Below are 23,227 nucleotides of genomic sequence, written 5' to 3'. Positions count from 1 at the left end.
AAGTGAACACATAGAACAGCAGCACAGCACAAAAGATTCCGTTTACACTACAGGTTTGTCAGGTGATGGCTATTTTCTCTTCCGCATCCACTATACTAGTAGGCCTGAAGTGGGTGGAATAGGAGTCTTGTAATATTAACTATATACATATATATATATATAAAACTTGGCACCTGGGGCCTCACTGACTGGGGAGAGACTGCCCCTCCCAGTGTTAGCTAATTCCCTCAGCGTGCCTTTGATATGCAAACCAAATAATCCTGAATCCATTCCTATACACACCTCTTCTGTCTGGTTCTTACACTCTAGAAGCCAATACTTTTCTGCCCTAATCATCCCAGAGTCAGGTACCAGACAACTAAATACCACTCTTATAGCCCAGAACTCCCTCTCCCCCAGATTATTCAAACTATTCAATCCTAAAGTTGCTCAGCTGTTTACCTTGCCTCACCCATTCCTTCCCACAAAAACCACTTTTGCCCATGCTTTGCCCTCCCTCCTTTTGCCTCTAGATCAACCCTGTTGCTTCCCCACGTGGCCCTACCTGGCATGGTATGCCCCCCTCCTCTTCCAAACTGTAAGTTATAAACTATCTTTTCAATGGTAATCATCTCCTAATCATTTGGCCTCACCATACATGAATAAAACCAAATTCCCAGGGTTTGTTTTTTTGTTTCTTTGTTTTTTGTGTGTGGGAATTTAGTTCCCCAACCAGGGATTGAATCCAGGGCATGGCAGTAAAAACCCAGAATCCTAACCAATAAGCTACCAGGGAACTCCCCTCAGCTAGATTTTAAAACACTTGTGAACTTCATTACTGCCTCTAGACCATTCTCCTTCCCTTCTTCCTAAACCCCCTATCTTTGAATCTCATCTTACCAATCTATACCCCTGGCCAGTCATCTGTAGGCCTCCCCGGGTCAGTCCTCTTCATTCCTCAAAGAAACTGACAATGGTTTTGCAATTGTTGTCAGTTTCTCAAATAACTTAATTCTTGGTCATTGCAATTGCCATATCCATTAGCAGTCATTTCGCACTCTCTCCTCCCCCCATTTGCTGGCAACCAATAATCTACTTTCTGTCTTTATGGTTTTGCCTGTTGTAGGCATTTCATGTAAATGGATTTATGTAGTGTATAGCCTTTTATCTGTGGGTTTTTAAACTTAGTGTGACGTTTTCAAGGCTCATCCATGTTGTGTTGTTTACCAATACTTCATTCCTTTCTGTGGCTGAATATTTCATATGATGGATCAAGGGTTGCCAAGACCATTCCCAGGTTTGATGATTCACTAGGAGGACTCCACTCAGCATATAGTCATACTCCAGCCTCTGATTTATTACAAAGGAAACAAAGGGAAAAAACACATGGGGTGAAATCCACGGGAAACAAGACACACGCTTCCAAGGGTCCTTTCTCAGCGGAGTCACATAGGACATGTTTAATTTTCCTAGCAATGAGTTATGACAACAATTCTGTAATGTTGCCAACCAGGAAATTTCATTACCGTTTCGATGCCCAGGGTTGTTACTGGGGGATGGTCATGTAGGCATCTCCTGCCTGACTAGTACCCATATTCCAGACTCCTAGAAGGAAAGCATGTGTTCAGCATAAACCATATTATTTGTATAAACAATGCACAAGCTAACAACAGTTGAGCCACCCTTGTCATTTAGAGAATGCTAGGAACACTGTTGAAATTATGTTCCCAGATACCACCCATGGACCAATCTTGTAATCAAGTCTTTCAAAAGATAGCAGCCCCACCTGCTGTGTTAACTCTTTTCTGTACATATGGAAATAAATTTTGTTTATACATTCATCAGTTGATAGACATTACAGTTGTTCTGACTTTTTGGCTGTTAGAAATAATTCTACTACAAACATTTATGGACAAGTTTTTGTGTGAACATATGTTTTCAATTCTCTTGTGTTATATACCTAGGAGTGGAATTGCTGGATAATATGGTAAACCTTTGAGGAACTGCCAGACTCTTCCAAAGTGGCTACACCATTTTACATTCTTACCAGCATGTATGAGGATTCCAGTTTCTCTGTGTTCTTTTTTTTTTTAAATTATTTATTTATTTATTGACTGCATTGGGTCTTCATTGCTGCACACGGGCTTTCTCTAGTTGTGGCGAGCAGTGGTTACTCTTTGTTGCAGTGCACGGGCTTTTCAGTGTGGTGGCTTCTCTTGTGGCAGAGCATAGGCTCTAGGTGAGGGATTCAGTAGTTGCGGCATGCAGACTCAATAGTTGTGGCTCACACGCTCTAAAGCGCAGGCTCAGTAGTTGTGGTGCACAGGCATAGTTGCTCCGAGGCATGTGGGATCTTCCCGGCCCAGGGATCAAACCTATGTCCGCTGCATTGGCAGGCGGATTCTTAACTACTGCACCACCAGGGAAGTCCCTCTTTGTGTTCATGACAACACCTGTTATTATCTATCTTTTTGATTATAGCCACCCTAGTGGGTATGAAGTGGTAACTCATTGTGTGAGTGGTTGTTTTTTCAAAATTAATTAATTAATTAATTAATTATTTTGGCTGCATTAGATCTTAGTTGTGGCATGCAGACTTCTTAGTTGCGGTGTGAATGTGGATCTAGTTCCCTGACCAGGGATCGAACCCAGGCCCCCTGCATTGGGAGCTCTGAGTCTTACCCACTGCACCACCAGGGAAGTCCCCTCATTGTGGTTTTGATTTGCATTCTTCTGATGGACAATGATGTCACATATCTTTTTGTGTGCATATTGGTTTTTTGTATATCTTCTTTGGAGAACTACCTGTTCACTTTCTTTGCCCATTTTGAAATAGTGTTATTAGTCTTTATATTATTGAGTTGTGGAAATTTTTTATATATTCTAGGTCCAAGTCTCTTATCAGATATATGATTTGCAAACATTTCTCCCATTTTGTGAGTTGTCTTTTAACTTTTTGATGGTGTCCTTGAAAGCACAAAAGTTTTTAATCTCTATAACTTCCATTTTATTTTTTCTCCTATAACTTGTGCTTTTAGTGTCATATCTAAGAAACAATTGCCTAATCCAAGGTCACGATTATTTATACCTACGTATACTTTTTTAGTTCTTACATTTGGAACTTTGACCTATTCTGAGTTAATTTTTGTATATAGTGTGAAGCTAGGACCCAACTTTGTTTTTTTACATTTGGATATCCAGTTGTCCCAGTATCATTATTTTTTGTTTTTTGGGTAGGTAAGAAGTGGATTTACTTAGAGAGTTACGCATTCCATAGACAGAATGCCATCCATTTCAAAAGGCAAGAGCGGCTCTGGGAGAAACACACTCCACAGACAGAGTGTGGGCCATCTCAGAAGGCCAGAGGCCCCAGCACCATTTTTTTGAAGAGACTTTTCTTTTCCCATTGGATTGTCTGTATACCTGTAAAGGGAAAACACACTCCTGTGTGTCTCCTTTACTCTTAATATTCTACTCATTGAGTACTTTACTTCTGACACTTCTGGTCACCAACTTATAGGAATTTTTCCCTACACCAAACAATTCTGAGGTTCTACAGATACCAGCTAGGTGTCCTACAGATTTAACTGAATTCTGACACTATCCATCTGGAGATTCTCACTTGTGCCCCAAGTTGTTACCTGTGCTTCTGACCAACTGGCTGTAAATGTAGATTCCTGTGACTCCTTCCTCAGGTTCAATTAATTTGCTGGAGCAGCTCACAGGACTCAGGAAAACATTTTACTTACCATATTACTGGTTTATTATAAAAGGAAAAAAGGAACAGCCAGATAGAAGTGATACATAGGGCAAGGGGTGTGGGAAGGAGCTTCCCAGCCCTCTCTGGGTTCACTACTCTCTCAGTACCTCCAGTCCACTAGCACCAATCCACCAATCCAGAGGCTCACTGAAATCCGTCCTTTAGGGTTTTCATGCAGGCTTCATTACATGAGCATGATTGATTAAATCATTGGCCGTTGGTGATTAATTCAACTTCTCTGTTCTCCAGTGGTGGAGGGGAGAGCTGGAAGTTCCAAAGTATTTGGTTGGTTCTCCTGGCAACCAGCCCTCATCCTTAGGGGCTTTCTAAAAGTCACCTACCAGACTTCCTTGGCGGTCCAGTGGTTAAGGCTCTGTGCTTCCATTACAGGGGATGCTGTTTTGATCCCTGGTTGGGGAAGATCCCACATGCCACACAGTGTGGCCAAAAAAAATTAATAAATAAAAAAATAAAAGTCACCTACCTCACTAATGTAAACTCTGGTATGGTTGAAAGGGACATGCTATGAATAACAAAAGGCATCCATTTCACCTTTATCCTTCTGGAGCTATTTCAGGACCTGGGAACGAAACTAAGTACTATAATAAAAGATGTCCTATGGCTTTTACGTAGGAAATTAGAAGGGTTTTAGAAGCTATGTGCGGGGAATCGTGGACAAAGACCAAATATATAGTTCATGTTATAAATCACAATATCACAATATCCCTGTTGAAAATCAGTTGCCCATAAATGTATGTTCTAGATACTCAGTTGTATTCCACTGATTTATGTGTCTGTCCTCATGCCAGTACCACACAGTATTGATGGCTGTAGCTTTGTAGGAAGCTTAGAATTCAGAAAGTGTGAATCCTCCAGCTTTGTTCTGTGTGAAGATTGTTTTGGCTGTTCTGGCATTTCTATTTGAATTTGAGGGTTGACTTGTCAATTTCTGTATAAAGCTAGCTGAATTTTGATAGGTGTTGCACTGAATCTATAGATTATTCAGAGAGTTACCATTTTAACAATAGTACATCACCTGAAATGTGTCTGCATTTATTTGCTTTCAGCATTGTTTTGTAGCTTTCAGTGTACAAGTGTTGCACCTTTTGTGAAATATTCCTAAGTATTTTATTTTCTAGTTGCCATTGTAAATGAAATTATTTTCTAATTTCATTTTAGATTGTTCATTGCTAGTGATTTTTGCATATTGATCTTATATTATGCAACCTTGCAGAACTTGTTTAACAAATGGTTTTTGGGTGGATTTCCAAGGATTTTCTATATACAGGTTTGCCATTTGTAAATAAAGATAGCTTTACTTATTCCTTTCCAATCCAGCCTTATTTCTTTTTCTTGCATAATTGTCCTGGCTAGAATCTCCAGTTAAATGTTGAACAGACATGATAAGAGCAGACAGACTTCCTTGCTGATCTTAGGAAGAAAGCTTTCAGTCTTTTACCATTGTCTGATGTTAGCTGTGAGTTTTTCATAGATTCCTTTATCATGTTGAGGATGTTTCCCTCTCTTCCTAGCTTTGCTGAATGTTTTATTATGACAGGGTGTTGGATTTTGTGAAATGCTTTTTTTTACATCAATTAAGATGATCATGTGGTTTTTGTCCTCTTGATATGGTGTCTTAGTCCACTTGGGCTGCTATAACAAGACACTGCAGACTGGGTGGCTTATAAACCACAGAAATATATTTCTCATAGTTTTGGATGCTGGCAATCCAAGATCAGAGTGCCAGCATGGTAGGATTCTGGTGAAGGCCCTAGTTTAGGTTGCAGACTGCTGACTTCACACTGTTCCCTCACGTGGTAGAAGGTGAGGGATCTCTTTGGAGCCTCTTTTAATAAGGGCACTGATCCCATTCATGAGGGCTCCATCTAATCATCTCCCAAAGATCCCACCTGCTAATACCATCACATTGGATATTACCTTTCCACATATGATTTTAGGGGACACAAACATTCAGACTATAGTGTATGGTATATAACATTGATTTTCGTATGTTTTAACTACCCTTGAATTCCTGAAATAAAGCCCAGTTGGCCATGATGTATAATTCTTTTTATATGTTGCTGGATTCACTTTGCTATTATTTTGTTGAAGATTTTTTCTCTGTATTAATAAAGAATATTGGTCTGTAGTTTTCTCTTCTTGTGATGTCTTTGCTTCTGTATCAGGATAATACTGGCTTCATATAATGAGTTGGGAAGTGTTCCGTCCTATATTTTTTGGAAAAGTTTGTGAAGGATTGGCACTAATTCTTCTGTAAATATTTGGTAGAGTTCACCAGTGAAGCCACCTGGTCCTGGGTTTTTCTTTGTGGGAAGTTTTTGATTATTAATTCAATCTCTTTACTTGTTATTTAGCTACTCTGTTTCTTCTTAACTCAAGTTTGGTAGTGTGTGTCTTTCCTGGGAATTGTCCATTTCATTTAGGTTATCTAATTTGTTGGCATTGCATATTCCTTTTTAACATTAAATTTTTTTATAGACTGTGTTGCAAACTTTCTGCTATTTTGGATTGACCTTTCTCTAGTTAAAAAGTTGTTTGTTTTGTTTTGTTTTAAAGGTTTTAAAACTATATAGCTGTTATCTATGAAAGTAGCACATTGGGAAACTAGCTTTTAAGAATCACCATTATTTTTATTAATATTTCACATTTTGTCTTTTAGGACTGTATACTCATCAAACAGAAATATAAAAAACTATGAAGAAGAAATTCTGAGGGAAAAGATAGTGGAGAGTGGAGTACCACAAAAGAAATGTGACTTCAGTGTTGGAAAGTGTACTGACAATGATGGAAGGTCATCTGTAGAGTCCTTAGGTAAAAGATCACCTGATCATTCCTTTCTGAAGCATGAAATTCCAGAAGATATCAACAACAAAGAAGACAATTTAATTTCCACTGGTGAGGTATTTTTTGTAGATTTAAAAAAAATTTTATAGCATGAAAGTAATTATATTCTGATAAAATTAGAGAAAAATATACTTCAAAAATCAGCTCTACTGATCACTTTTTATAAGTAAATGAAATAAGGTACATGAAAGTCAATATAATAAAAATAAATGAAAATAAGTAATTTGTGAGTAAGTGGAAATAGTAATATGGTCAACTCCCAGTTTTCTCAAGTAATTAGAGATGGGGTTATTGTTAATAGATACACACATAATTCACAGTTCTCCTTTTAAGCCTCCATATTGTCATCCTTATTCTAATCTACACCAGTAAAAGCTTTAGCAGACTATAGGATCAATTCTGTTATAACACAATATATTCATTCCTTAGAAAACATCATGCAACATGAAAATCATCAATACATTTTGTCATGACACAAAATTACTGAAACTTTTGCTGTGATACTTTTTTTAAAAATATTTATTTGTTTGTTTGTTTATTTTGGCTGCACAGAGTCTTAGTTGCAGCATGTGGGCTCTTTGTTGAGCATGCAGGATCTTTAGTTGTGGCATGTGAACTCTTAGTTGCAGCATGTGGGATCTAGTTCCCTGACCAGGGATCTAACCTGGGATGTCTGCATTGGGAGCGAGGAGCCTTAGCCACTGGGCCACCAGGGAAGTCCTGTCGTGATATATTTTTAAAAGATAGGAACCTAAGAAAAATGGTTAGCATAGTTTTACCCATGTTAAATGGTTCAGAAATGCATAAATACTACAATAAATATGGCATTTGACTTTGAAAAAAACCTCTAGTTTGTAGAAGTGGGTGTCAGATGAGTTGCAGCTTGTGAATTATTGTGAATTGGTGGAAGGAAGATGTTAAGGATATAGAAATAAAAATAGCAGATATTCTAACAGGAAACTCGAGACCCCTAGAGCAGAGGACAGACTGTTTACAGAGCATCTCAACACCAGTTCCCAACCCTCAATCCCCATGAGGCTATGTGGTGAGGTGATGTTACCTGTCCTGCACATGCAGTGGAATTGCAACATAGGAGGGGAACACCAACATTATGAGACTTTTATAGGCTGCAGACAGATCTGCCCATCCTCCTCTGCAGAGAGAGAGACCTTTACTTTGGAAGGTAAATAAATCTTCTCTGGTGAGGAGAACAGAGCTTCAGTACCCTGGAGTGTAAGGAAATGGTTTTGAGGGGAGGGTAGTCTCTGAATCTTTCTGGAGTGTCACATGATCTCTAACTTCTAAGACATGTTTGTTGTTTAATCATCCTTTATCCAAATTGCCAGTGCTCTGCTTAGAAAGGCAAGACCATACAAAAGCACAAAAATATTTGTAGAAAATGGTCTCCCAGTTATCTGAAATCAGATAGAAATTTGTAACACCAGAAATGGGTAGGTGTGGGTGAACTGAGGTATCTGGTAGATGTTTTAGGTGTTTTTGTATGTTTTGTGTATTCTTATGTGGCTCAGTTTAGCTGGGTGCAGTTCTTTGCATTGACCTAGTGTTTCTCATGAATTAACTTGCACCTAAGGAAAGGAAAAACCCCCATTATACTCAAATTTTTCCCTAATATATCAATTGTATTGGATCAAACTCATGTTTTCAAAACATGAGTTATAGTAGAATTGGATGTATGTATTCTTAACTAAAGAATTTTATTACTGATGTTTAGTGCAATAACAATAAAAACAAACCGATTTAAGCTCAGTTAGATTTCTTTTATATATGTTCATCATATCTCATTATGGTGAATGAACACATGCATATATGCCTATTCTAAGCTTGAGGTAGATCTATTCATATTTTTTTAATTATCTCATTTAGTCTCAGCCCTAAGAAGTAAGTGGTTACAGACTGATTTTATAGATGAGGACTCTAAGACTCAGAGAGTGTAAAGGACTTTCCCAAGGCCACACAGAGCAGTTGGCAGAGCTGGTAATTGATGTCCATTTTTCCTGCCTCTAGTCCAGAGCTCTGCCGTGGCCCCACAGCAGCCTATTAAAGTGGCCAAACAAGTTTTGAGTGTAAGTGAAAAGAGCTCATTTACTCCTCAACCCCTTGCCTTCATCTACTTTCTCCATCACTCCATGGAAACCCCCCTTGTTGACCAGTTTAACAGACACTTGTTTATCCACATCTTATTAACTCCTTTGCAGTCTTGCATACTGTCAATGCCCCCTCCTTGAAACTTCCTTTGTCACCTTTGACACTGTGCTCTCTTGATTTTCCCTCTTGGCCACTCCTCAGTCTCCTTCACTGGAACTTCCTCTTTCTGCCCCTTAAAAAATTGGTAGTCTCAAATTTTTTATTTTTTTGAGCTTCATATCCAACCAGTGACTAGACATATCTGTCTAAATATACCTTAAATATCTCAAAATTTAACCTGTGTCGAAGTGACCTAATCACCCACCTTTCCCAACCTGCTCTTTTCTTAAATACTCTATCAGTGTGAATTATATTACCATCTTTCTACTCTGTTACTCTTTTACCCTTCATTCGATTCATGGTCATGTCTGTTGATTTGTCTCCTAAAGGGGTATAGGGAGATTTTGGGAGCTGACTCCTGCCTAGAACTCTGCTGCCTCCTGTCTTCACAACCCCTCATACCACCTGAGCTCTACTCTTACTGACTTACTTGGCATTTCCTCCTAAAGAACTGTATTTTGTCACTTCTGTGCTGTCATGCTTGCTATTTGTTCCTGGAATGCCATTCTAATCATCACATTATTTGAGTATCAACTTGCACTAGTTTTGCAGATTTGATAGTGAACAAAACAGGTAGTATTCCTGTCCGGCAGCTTAGTAGGAGGTATAGTCAGGTGGGTTACGTATCAAGTGTGATAAAGACACAAATAGGGCACTTGTAACCGAGACTTAGGCCTTCAGAGAAAGCTACATGGAGGGAGTGATATCTGAATTGAATCCTGAAGAAAAAGCAGAAGTTAACCAGGCATAGAGAGTTTAGGGGAGAGTGTTCCAGGCAAAGGAAACAACATGCCTGGAGCCAAAGAGAACCAGGCACAAAGCAAATTTGGAAAACCAGAAACTGTTTGTTGTGTGTGTAAGGTAGAGTAGGGGACAGGAACGGTGACAGTAAGGGATGAACCTGGATATATAAGCAAAAGCCAGATAATGAAAGCCTTATATGAAGGATGACTTTATATTTTATAGTCCAAACTGGAATTCTTTTGAGAGAGTGAAATGATGAAAAATTATTATTGCTGTTGATAATTATTCTGGAGCAAGAGACATTAACTGGACTTCCCCAGGGAAAACAAGAGATATAGTCACCTTACTCATAAGCTATTTTAAGAAGTTTAGGTGGTACTATTTTGCAGGCTTAAGGAGTATGAACAGAGCAAATTTAAGGTGGAGTGGAATGATGACTTCAGGTTGAGGAACAGTTTTGGGTTTCTGTGATTGTGCTCTTTTTTTTTTTTTCCCCTGGATACCACTTCTGACACCAAATGTGTGTGTTTTTTTTCCCACACACCAACCAATTCTCCTAACACCAGCTGGGCATCCAGCAGTTCCATTCTGACAGTTAACTATCCAGAGTTAGCACAGACCTCACCGGTTAAGGGCTTAGTCCTACAATACTGCCCCCATTGCAGATGCTAAAGGGGTGCCTAGGCTACTGTAGAGGAGAAAAGAGTTCCTTCTACTCTCTTAGGTTCTGTGACTGGCCTAAGAATTAAACTGAAAGAAGACAGATTAACAGGAGGGGGGAAGACCGGTTTTCATGACTTACTTTTGTACCAGGAGATCACAAAAAAGATTCACGAAGGTGGTGAGATGGTTGAGGCTTATATATCATCTTAGGCTAAATGAAAGAAAGGAGTTTTGGGCTACTAGGTGTGGAGGCAAGTTATGGGAAGGTGAGGGGAGAAAATGTATGGTGAATAAGGGTTGTCTTGTTATGCACATAGGAGTTAAGTAATAAGAATAATTTCTTCCTAGTAAGGAAGTATCTTTACAAATGGAAATTTCCTTTACAAAAGGGAAAGTTTGTACTTTTATTTTTAGGCAGTTAGGGGGATGTAAATGTAAAGGATTTTCTTGCATCTGCTCCTTCTCAAATACCTTTAGCTCAAAATAATCCTTATGCCAAAGTGGCATATTTTGCGGTGACATATTCTAGTCCTTTTCACTACCCACACTTGTGCCCAGCGACTACAAATTCAGGAGTTCTCATGGCCACCCTCCTCCAAGGTTCAATAATTTGCTAGAATGACTCACAGAACTCAGGAACACATTTCACTTATGTTTTCCTGTTTACTATAAAAGACATAATTTAAGAACAGCCAAATGGAAAAGATGCATAGGGCGAGGTATGGGGTGGGGTGGGGAAGGACGGTATGCAGAACAAATGTCCATGGCCTCTCAGGGTGCACCATCTTTCCAACAAGCCCGTGTGTTCACCAGCCCAGCAGCTCCCTGAATCTTATTGTTCAAGAATTTGTATAATTCAGCCTATAGCCCCCTTTCCCTTCCTGGTGGGAAAGGTGGGGGGTGGGGAGGGTGCTGAAAGTTCCCACTCTCTAATCACATATTTGTCCTTTCTGGGGACCAGCCCCCATCCTGAAGCTGTGTAGGGGCCCTACCCTGAGTCACCTCATTAGCATAAACTCAAGGAAGAAACGCCTGTATTTTAGGAAATTTCAAGAGTTTTAGGAGCTCTGTGCCAGGAATGGGGGGAGAAAGACCAAATATGTATTTTTATTATACCACACGGTGATATATCAAGTTCAGGAGGCTATTTGAATACATAATTGGGAGTTGAGGTAGGTAATCATCTATCAAATTAACTTGCTTTTCCTTTGAAAAGTTTCTAGATTTTCCCTTTGTGTCAAAAATTATACTCTGATATTTGAATCATCAAAGTGAATACTGTTTCTCCTGAACATCTCCCACTAATTTATGTGCTTTAAGTCTTATATAGGAATATCTGGAAGTGGTAGGACCTGTCTCCTTCCCCTGCTTTATTCCGGTTGGAATTTTGTTTTTTCTTCAAAAATCTTTTTATGTAGTGTATGATATATTAATTTATTCAACAAATATTTATCAAGGATCTATATGTCAGGACTCTTCGAGGTCTAAGGCATACTTCAGTGACTAAAATGGATTTCCAGCCCTTTTGAAATTAGATTCCAATTAGAGAAGGTACGGCATGGGGTGGAGATAGACAATAGACGTAGTAAAGAAGTTAGAAGGTGACATGCTATAGAAAAAAATAGGACAGAGGAAGGGAGATTGGGAGTGCTAGTGATGGGAGTTACAATTTTAGATGTGTGGTCAGAGTCAGCCTTGATTAAAAGGTGATGTTTAAACAAAGATCTGAATATAGTAAGGAAGTTAACCAAGTGGATATCTGGGAGATGAGTGTTCAAGGCAGAAGAAATGGCAGTAGGAATATCCTAACATGGGCACTTGCCATTTGGAGGAATGAGAGAGAGTTCAGTGTGGAAATAAGCAAAAGAGCAGACAATGAGAGAGGTAGTGAGGAGCCAGATAAGCCATTGGGGCTTGATAAGCCATTGTAAGACTTTGGCTTTTACTCTAAAAAAATGGAGAGAACCATATCGTTTTGAACTGGGATAGTGATGCCGAAACCTTGGCCTCTGTGCACCAGTGCCAAATCAAATCTCGGTGACAGACTTTTGGGTGAAGTAGAAAAGAATAGCTTTATTGCTCTGCCAGGCAGAGGGGAACACAGTGGGCTCCTGCCCCTCAGAAACTCTGTGTCCTAACCTCGGAGGGTTTAAAGAGAGTTTTGTAGCAACGGTTGAAGGGTGAGGTTGCTGATAAGATTAGGGTGTGTGTAGGGCCTGCACTCCTTGCATCTGGCTTCCGGTGGTCTCCAGAGAAGCTTCTCTGGTTCTTGAGGCTATCAAACCTTCTCTCTGGAATGAGAATTGCTTCATCTTCCATTTATTGGGGGTTTTAGTTCTATAGGGAGCTCAAAAGATAATGTTTCATGTATCCCTTGAGGTAAGAATGTGGACCCTGGCCCAAGGCTGCACCACTGTTTCTTGGCTGCTCCTCCCTGGTCTCTGCATCCTCTCCCTTAAGATCATTAATTACTGAGACCTGTTCAAGGGCAAGCATTGCAGCCAGGCTTAGATCACAAAGTGGCTTAGGCCAGAATGAATTCTCTTATGTCAAGAAAGCCATTCATGGTTCTCTTTCTCCTAGGACCCGCTAACCTATCTGTGTTTACAGTGGTAGCAGAGGAGTTGTTGAGTAGTGGCTGGATTCTGGATTTCTCTTGATAGTAGAGCTGGTGTTGGCATTCTGGTTTATAAATGTATAAATTTGTAAATTGGTTAGTGGGAATCTGTTCCTGGTGACCCATCCTCATCAGGTGTACTAACAAAAATTTCTTAACTGACAAAGCTATAATATACAATTTAGTATTTTTCTTTATGTATATATATTTTATATATATATAAACTACTTTATATATATAAAGTATTTTTCTTTATATATATATACACACACGTATTTTATATTTCATTTCCAACTGCCTAAATTGTGAATCTTTTGAAGTAGAGATAGTTCTTAAAGTATTTATTTTTTATACCTCTCCATACTATGTACAGTACTAAACTCATAGTAAGTGCCCTATAAATCCCATTGATTTTAGTTGAATTTCTATTGGTTCACAGATCATCCTAGCCAAAAATCCATGAACAGGAGCAAGACAAAAGTGATGAAAAAGAATATCAAAATTGGAAAATTTTCTAACTTTCTAAGTCAGATGTTCATGAAATGGCTTCAATTTTGATGTATAAATTTGTAATAATATTACCTATATTTAAATGCATATCTATATTTAAATATAAGTAGAAATATATATTTCAGAGCAGAAAGAATAGATGATTTTAAAGTTTCATTTTACTTTGAATTTACCACTTAAATGTTTCAGTCTCTGTTACTCTTTCAGTAGCTAATCAAGATAACTGCAGACAAATGTTTTGCTAGTATTAGGATACAAAATTTTGGAATATATATGATGCTAAAGAAACTATTTCTTTAGTCTTGTTTTTCTCTTTTAAAGATATTTATGACTTGGAACCTGCATCTGAATTAGGAGAAGATTTATTGAAGCTTTACGTGAAACATTGTTGCCCAGATATTGATATTTATGTTGATGGAAAAAGTTTTAAAGCTCACAGGTAAATAGGCATGTGATTCATTTGGTGTCTTGGTTGTGACAGTAAAGTGTAAAAGGGTAGCTGTCTTTTTCTAGCACAGTGGTTTTCAAGCTCCGATTCATATAGACTGCAGGGATTCCATGGTGGTGCCTCAGGCGGTCTCTGACAGGGGAGGAGTTTGGACATTAGGCAGGATTTTCTGTCTGCACACTCACATGTGCAAAGGTGACCCTACCCAGACATGTACACATGCTCAGCTAGAGCGGATCTGTGCTGTGCATTGGGCATGAACCTAAGATTTCATTAGAAGAAAATATACTGTTGCCTAAAATAGGTTTGAAAGCCACTGTCACAGAAAATGTAATTAAGTGCAGTTTTTAATTTCACAGGCATTATGGTATTGAAAATTATTATTTCTACATGAATGACATGTATTTTCTCTCAATTCATTCAGGCTCAGTCTTTGATTCAGAATTGATGATTCTCATGAATAGCATTGATTAGGAGGTTTAATATTTCAGTGTACATTTTAAAAACCATTATTCTGCTGTAGAATTGGATTGCTTAGACATTCTGGGCTTTTAGAGTTTAAATGAAAGCCTGCTGCCTGTTTTGGTCAGGCTTTTTTTTATAAGTAACTAAAATCAGCTTAAAGAAAGAAAAGATGTTAATAAAAAGTACAGATATTTTTTTCTTGGAACTCAAGGGAAAGAGGTACAGCTGGGCCTCACAACAGACTAGAACTGCAATCAGAAAGCTGAGGAACCCAGAGTTCTCCTCCCTGCCTCTTTGTGTTTCAAATAGAATGTTAAGCTATTCTGGTGCTGCGGAAGAGGAAGAACCAGACTATTTTTGCAGAGGCAAGAAGCAGTCTTGTAGGTTCAAGGGTGCACAGCCCTTAATGAAATTAGCAGTGAGTTTAGATTACAGAAGTCCACCAAGCCAAATAGTAGTGATGTTTGTACTCTCAGAAATCATACTGGTCTCACCAGTTAACAAACTGTAGACATTGCTAAACTCTAGGATTGCCAGTTTCCATCAGACTACCATTCAGAATTTGAAATTTTCTTTCTAGGAACATATGCTTTGTAAATATATGTACACATTTTCCTATTTTTTTTATGAAATCTGCATTATGTATAGTAAAATACAGAGTGTGATACAGATTTATTTATATATTTTCCATGTGATGGCTATGTATTTCTCACATTAGGAAACATATATATCCCCAGATGGTGCATGTGCATGCGCGTGGGCACATGGGCGCATGTGTACACGCACACACTCACCTTTCTTTTTGGTTAGGGTAGGGGGACACCACAATTTTATTTTTAAAATTAATTTACTTTGATTTTATTTTGTGCCAGATTTTTCTTGAAACCGTATGGGCATCTTAGCAAAATTTGACTTTTGGAGCCCTAAGGCTATTGTTGTCATACAGGGAAAGCAAGACTCTGTGACCATTTGTCTATCCTCAAACAGTGTCTGTGTTTGGCTTCTCCCTGTGTACTGCCTGACAGTGGACCGTTTTAAGAGCTGGATCTAGAATATTAGGTTTATATTTTGGGACAGCTCTTGCTCACATTTCTGGCTCATTTTGTTCACCTACAAATAAAAAATAAATTTATATTAACTAGAAAGACAATTTCCTGAGGCTGTGTTTCAGGAAGATCTGGCTTAAGTTTTCTTGCTTTGTTGTTTGTGCCCTTATGTGAGTTAAAATGGCAAATTCTAAATCCTAAGATTACTTTCCTTTTCCAAACTTAAACATCTCTCTGTACATATTTATCTTATTCAGTTCAAAGAATATTATGTCAGTAGTTCAGAAAACACAGACATACCTCATTTTCCTTTATTGCACTTCACAGATAATTGTGTTTTTTACAGATTGAAAGTTTGTGGCATTTCTGCATTGAGCAAGTCTGTCAGCACTGTTTTTTCCAATAATATTGGCTCACTTCTTGTCTCTGTGTTACATTTTAGTAGTTCACACAATATTTCAGACTTTTTCATTATTCTCACATTTGTTATGGTGATCTGTAATCGGTGATCTTTGCTGTTACTACTGCGATTCACTGAAAGCTCAGATGATGGTTAGCATTTTTTAGCAATAAAATATTTTTTAATTAAGGTATATATGTAATGCTGTTGCACACTTAATAGACTACAGTATAGTGTAAAGCTGACTTTTATATGCAGTAGGAAACCAAAATATTAGTGTGACTTGCTATGTTGTGATGGTCTGGAATTGAACCCTCAATTGAACCCTCAATATCTCCTAGGTATGCTTGTATCTATGTAATGTAATCTACTGCCCAGCAACAGAACTTTCAGAATTATTTCTTGTTCTAGATGATGAATGTCAGCATTTATTCTAGTGGTATGGCTAAAAATCCATTTGTAAAATGACTTCTTTAATTATACGTATTCATATATTTAACAATCAGTGCAAGTACTCACAAAGACCAGGATTTGTGGTCAGAATTACATTCAACTTAGGTCTCAAACTTTAGAATAGTTTAGCTTGCTAGTTTAATGTCCAAACTGGTATGGTAAAGAGATGGTTTCTTTTATTGAGTCACTGTTTTTCTCTTATGCTCAAGCTCCTTCTTCAAAAATATTCCTGGTATCCCAGTTCTTCCAAGATTATGTCTCCAGTTGCTGGTTGCTCTGTCCAGCCTTTATCTTAATCTGCAGCCCAATACCTGGAGCCCTTTATGTGCTGCAAGATGATCTGATGACAATCACTTGCTTGTGGTGGCACAACTAAGCCAAAGAAGTCATTTATAACTGAGTAGTTAAGAGTGTGTGGGCTGTGTATGGAGCCTGTCTGCCTGGGTTTGAATTCCAGCTCTACCGTCTTTAGCTGAATGAATTTGGTGAAGTCATTTAACCATTCTATGTTTCAGCATCCTCATCAAAGATGGAGATTATAATAATACTCATCTTATAGGGTTATTATGAGGATTAAATTACTAAAAGCATTTAAGGTACTTTGAACGATGCCTGGCACATAGTAAGTACCATGTAAGTGTTTGCTAGCATCATCCAGGTAATAGGCCTTTGATATGAGCTTCTGTGTGGATGGCAGCAACAGCCTGTATGTCCTTTACTTAAGTGGGGCAAGGAGAGGAATGTGATTTGAATCACTTGCATTTCCCCCCTGTCCAGGGAGGAAAGGGATAGCAGTAGGCCTCCAGGGAAAGTCACATTTATTACACTGTTCTGCCTCTACACAGGCCCTTCCCTCTCCAAAGCATAACTTCTCCACCCTTCCTACATCTTTGTTCTTGCTTATCTCCAATATTTCTGCTTAAAGGAGAAACAGAGCTCTTTTTATTTGGAGGGAGAGAGGTTATAATAAAAGGACCCATTAGAGTTCATGGACCCCCATTTGTTAGTTATGTTACTACTTTTCTGAGTATTGCTTCCTGGAGCACTACAACACATTACTCCTGCTGTGGATCTCTGTAACATTACTTTCTTGCCTGAATTGCTCTCAATCACCAGATGAATACCATCTGTATATTGGGCATTTCTCTACTTGTATTTCCTCCTGTCATCTTTAGCCTACCTCTAAGTACCTACCTTATCCACTCCGTTACTGATCTCCCATTTTATAGTGTTAATTATGATTCTAATGTTTTCTGAGTGAAATTGAATCTGTTTAAACTAATTTATTTATTGCACTTCAATATTCTATAATTAAGATTCTCTTGTGCTGCTTTATTGAAAAAGCAGGGCAGTGATTCCTTATTTTAGCTTTGTAACACTTAAGATCCTATATCCCTTCCTATCCCTTCCAAAATACCTTTTTTTTTTCAGTGCCTGATGTTATACCATCAGACATTCATTCATGGGGTTAAAATGCTGGCAAATCTCCCTTTAAAATGTAGATTTCTCTATATATTTAGTAAATCAGCACTGAGTCAGGAGATCAATGTCCTAGTCTGCGCCATATAACTAATTAGCTATATATTCTTGAGTCCATCAGCTGAAAACTTTTTCAGAAATATATAGTTTAGTAATTCAAAAGGGTGTCTTTCTGAGTTTAAATTCTGATTGTACCATTTATTAGTTGTTGAGAAGTTACTTAATCTCTCCAAGTCTTAAATTCTTTATCTGTAAAAGAAATGATAGTGATTGTAGCGTAAGATGGCTGTGAGGATGGAATCCGATAATGTACATAAAGCACTTAGCACGATACTGTGGCACATTGTAAGCATTCAGTGAATGTTAGTTGCTATAAGTATATATTAGATATCTGCGAGGGAAGCACATTGTTGCCTTTTCTACCTTACCTTATAGTGGAGGTTGGCAAACTGTGGCCCAACCCAAAGCTGGTCAGTGTCTTCTTTTGTATAAAACAACAACAGCAACAACAACAAAGAAGAATATGCAACAGGGACCTGAAAAGCCTAATGTATTTATATTGATATTTACTATCTAGCCCTTTGCAGAAAAAGTTTGCTGTTTCCTATCTGACTAGGATTGCCAGGAAGCTTTAATGAAATAATTATAATAAAATTCCAGATTACCATGTAATATAGTGGGTTATGAGCATCTTAATATTAATTACTTTATTAATGATAAATAGTCAACCCTGTCCACTTAAAAGGTTTAAAATAATAAATTAGATGTGAGAACAATAGAGAGAAAAGAGATGAGATTCTTTGGTACCGTGGGCCTTTGAGGGATGTTACAGTGGGGAACCAAAGTCAGAGGTACTGGGTGCCTAAAAGGAGACAGGTCACCTACAGTAGAAGCTCCTTAACTGAACATGACTAAAACTGCTCTTCAGATGTTCTCTGTAGAACATGCTGACATGTTAGGCAGAACTCTCAAGGCTAGGATGCCATTCTCTAGCATGCCTCTAACATTTCCATTCCTATCATTGAGTTTATGTCTCCTGAGTCACTTGGGGTTATTCCCAAACCTGTTTGATGCCATCTGAATTTCCTATTTTGATAGCATGACTTAATGACATATCATATAAACCAATGATACCTGAAATATGAAAAGAATTGTTGTTCCAGTGAAAACTAAAGTAAATGTTTTGGAAAGATTAATAAAGGAGAGGCACTTTTAAAATTGCTGTTGAACTCAGGGACTTCCCTGGTGGTCCAGTGGTTAAGACTCCACGCTTCCAATGCAGGGGGCCCAGTTTGATCCCCGGTCAGGGAATTGGGATCCCACATGTGGGATGTGGCATGACCAAAAAATAAAAAATAAATTAAAAAATAAAATAAAATAGCTATTGAATGCAGTTTAGATAAAACAATAGAAAAGTCTGAGGGGAAATTATAAAAGTCTTAAATGATTCTGTACTTCAGATTGCTTCATAGAAGTTTTAAATTTCTTTCTTCACTTTAGAGAAGTTTGAACTAAAAATCATAGACAGGGTATATGGGTATAGTTTTTGCAAGAAATAGGAGGTTCCAATCAGTGAACCCACATTAAAAAAAATAAAGATTGGCCTTATGGTCATATTTGTTTTTTAAGTTAGAATAAAATGATTATGATATAGACAAATCATTTTTTAAATTCTTTCCTAATTTTTTTAAGAACTTTTATTGAGATACAGTTAACATAAAATAAACTGCATATATTTCAGATACCATATATACAATTTGGTATCCCAATCTCCCAATAAAATTCTCTCCTAATTTTTTGATTAACCAAACAACTACCAGTCTTCATTGTACCAGATAACAGGGCATTCACTATACTTCACAAATCATTTTTTCACTTAGGAAAGGTTAATCCTATGAAAGCTGTAGTCAGTGTATGTCAAAATGGATGGCAAGAGAAAACTAACCTACCTTTTTTAAAGTTTATGTTCTCTAAAATATTTTCGAAGTGTAATGGGTAATGGTGACAGTGTCAGAAAGTCTGGGTTCACCAATTTGGGTTTAACCCTTAGTCAGTTATGTTGAACTAAAAGGAAAAATATATATATTCTTGGAGCAAGTGTACTTAAAAAAATAGTTCTAGTGAAAAATTCTTTAGAGTTTCTCTGAGTAATCCAGGCCATTATTCTGCCTGGAGTAGTGAATCTAGTTCAGCTACAATCAGGAAGTATTGAATAGCTATGTACTATAAAGCAAGAGCAAGGGGGAAATTAGGGCATCTCTACAGAGCCAGAAGCAGCCTTGTCAGTTGAGATTAAATTTAGTCAAAAAGAGAAAATAGTTTTGAGTGTGTTGAAAAATGAAAAATCTGGTAAAGATTTTTAGTACACCATGCTGTCTTTTAAACTGAGGCTTGTATCTGAATTAAACAGAAATGTTTTCTAAGTTTCTGTCTTAAGGGCAGGGTAATTGTTTAAGCCTCAGATGCTTTTTAAGTCTTATTTAGATGCAAATGGATGACATGCTGCGTTTAGTGCAAGTCTTCCATATCCTTAACTGATTTTTTGTCTACTTGTTCTGTTAATTACTAAGAATGTTGATGTCTCCAAATATAATTGTAAATTTGTCTACTTGTCCCTTCAGTTCTATTAGTTTTTGCTTCATATATTTGGAAGGTTTGTTATTTGGTACACAGACATTTAGGATTGTTATTTCCTCTTGCTGAATTGACCCCTTTTTCATTATGAAATATTAGTCTTTACCCCAAGTGATATTCCTTGTTGTGAAGTCTTTTGTCTGATGTTAATAGGGTCACTCCAGCTTTCTTTCTTTTTTAAAAGTTGAAGTATAATTGATATATAGCATTGTATTAGTTTCAGGTGTTTAACCCAATGAACTGATCATCACAATAAGTCTAGTTAGCATCCCACTCCAGCTTTCTTATGCTTAGCATTTAGATGGTATATGTTTTTTCATCCTTTTACCTTTAGCCTCTCTTTGTCTTTGTATTTTAAATGGGTTTAAAATTAATTTCTTGTAGACAGCATATAGTTATGCCTTGCTCTTTTATTATCTGTTCGCATAATCTCGCTTTTGAATTGGAGAATCTAGAGCACTTATGGTAATGTAGTTATTAATGTGTTGGAATTTATTTGTTTTTATTTTTTCTTTGTTTTCTTTTTCCTTTTTTCCTTCTTTTCTTTTGTATTAATTGAGTAAAAAAATTTTTTAATTCCAGTTTGTTTCCACTATTGGCATATTAGCTATATTGTGTGTGTGTTGTTTTTGGTTTTTTAGTAGTTACTCTAGGATTCGCAATATGCATTATTAACTTATTACCATTTACCTTCAATTAATATTATATATATTTATGTATAATGTTAGGACATATTCCCCCTTCTGTCCTATGTATTATTGCTGTCATATATTTCACTCTATATATACTCAAAAACCCCACTATAAATTGTAATTAATTTTTCAAATAATTATCTTTTAAAAATGAGGGAAAAAGTCATATTTACCCACTATTACCATTTCTGGCACTTTCAATCTTTTGTGTAGGTCCAGGTTTATATCTGTTACAATTTTCCTTCAGCCCAAAGTACTTCTTTTAAATTTCTTGTAAGAGAGTTCAACTGGCAGTGACTTTTCTCAGCTTTTGTTTGTCTAGAAAAGTCTTCATTTAGCCTCCATTTTTGAAAGATATTTTTGCTGAATACAAAACTATAAGTTGGTGGTTTTTATTTCTTTCAGTGCTTTAAAGATATAATGTCATTTTTTTGTTTGTTTGTTTTTGGTTTTTTTTTTTGGCTTCTGTTGGCTTTAACAAGAAGCCTGTGATCACGTCTAGCTTTGCTTGTCAGTATTTGATGTATCTTTTTCTTTGGCTGCTTTAAAATTTTTTTCTCTATATTTAGTTTTTAGCAATGATTATGATATACCTTGTCCTTTTTTTTTTGTTTATTCTGCTTATGATTAATTGAGCTTCTTGGATCTGTGGGTTTGTAGTTTTTATGAAATTTGGAAATTTTACAACCATTATTTTTTTCAAGTTTTCTTACCATCCTCTTCTTTTTCTCCTTTCTAGCTCCTTCCCAACATAGTTGGCAGTCCAACTATGTTGTGATAGTCCCAAACTCAATTAAGCTCCTTTTTTTAAACTGTTTTTTTTTTTTTTTTACCTCCCTATGTCTTATTTGGATAATTTGTATTGCTATGTACACAGGTACACTGATCTTTCTTCTTCAGTATCTAATCTTTTAAGTCCATGCATGAATTGTTTTTTCATTTCAGATATTATATATTTCATCTCTAAAAGTTTTGTCTGTTTTTTTTAAAGATCTCTTCATTACGTTCCTATTTAAAAATCCTTGAGCATATCTACAATAGCATTTAAAAATGCTTTGTCTGCTAATTCCATCATTTCTTTCATTTCTAGGTCTATTTCTATTGACTGATTTTTCCCGATTGTAGCTCATACTTTGCTACTGCTTCACATACCTGATAATTTTTTATTAGATTCTGGACATTATAAATAGTATGCTGTTGAGTGTTTAAATTTTGTCTCTTTTTTAAAAGTGTTGAAATTTGTTTTAGCAGGTAATTAAGTTATTGTGGATCATCTTCATCTTTTGGAGATTTGTTTTTAAACTTAGGGTGGCTCTAAAGTAGCCTTTGCTCTGAAGGGTGGATAGCTCTTCCACTGAGGTGTGACCCTTCTGGGATCTGAGATCAGTATTCATTCCTGGCCAGAAGGAACTTGATCTGCCAGCCCTGTATGAACAGGCTTATAGCTCCCTGACCTTTATGCTTTGCTCGGTTTCATGAACTTTTACCCTATGTGTGCTCAGATTATATTCAGACAGAGGCTCAACGGGATCCCTCCTCTAATTTTTGGAGCTCTTTTTCTTCATAACTTCCTCTTCTATTGTATTGTGCCGCATAAATTCCAGCTGACTCATTTTCCCAAGTTCCCATATTTGTCTTCTCAACTCAGCAAGACAACCAGGCTCTCCTTATGTTTCTCTTCCCCGTGCCATGATCTAATTGTTTCCGGAAAGAAAAGTATTATGATTGTAGGGCTTATCTCATTTGTTTCCTTTCTCTTAGGGATCAGAGTTCTGTACTGCCTTTTTTTTTCAGTGTCACATTTTATTCACTTTCGTTAATGAATGTTAGGTAAGTCCCATACTTGTTATCTTTCATGGGAGGAAGCAGAAACCCTAGAACAGTTTTAAATTTATAGAAAAATTAAGAGAGTACAGAGAATTCCCATATGCCCCCACACACAGTGCCCTATTATCAACATCTTATGTGTGCATTCTAGTATAGTATGTTTGTTAGAATTAAAGAACCAATATTCAGACATTGTTATTGACCAAAGTCTGTAGTTTATTCAGAATTCGTTAGTTTTTGCTTAATGCCCTTTTTCTATTCTAGGATCCTATGCAGGATACCACATTACATTTAGTGGTCATGTCTCCTTATGCTTCTCTTGGCTGTGATAGTTTCTCAGACTTTCCTTGTTTTTGATGACCTTGACAGTTTGAGGAGTC

The 23,227-nt window shown here is 37.1% G+C and overlaps 1 protein-coding gene across 1 annotated transcript in view; it reads left to right on the top strand.

The window, feature by feature from the left end:
• Nucleotides 1-23,227, top strand: part of BTBD8 (BTB domain containing 8) — an 82,096-nt gene that overhangs the window by 11,683 nt on the left and 47,186 nt on the right. Inside the window, exons 3-4 of the mRNA XM_057713088.1 lie at nt 6,420-6,655; nt 13,725-13,842. Of these exons, the coding sequence (XP_057569071.1) occupies nt 6,420-6,655; nt 13,725-13,842 (354 nt within the window). The remainder of the gene's footprint in view (nt 1-6,419; nt 6,656-13,724; nt 13,843-23,227) is intronic.

This window comes from Hippopotamus amphibius, chromosome 1 (assembly GCF_030028045.1).
Source record: "Hippopotamus amphibius kiboko isolate mHipAmp2 chromosome 1, mHipAmp2.hap2, whole genome shotgun sequence".
Taxonomy (NCBI): Eukaryota; Metazoa; Chordata; class Mammalia; order Artiodactyla; family Hippopotamidae; genus Hippopotamus; species Hippopotamus amphibius.
The sequence above is the reverse complement of the archived record's forward strand: the minus strand, read 5'-3'. Positions and strand labels throughout refer to the sequence as shown.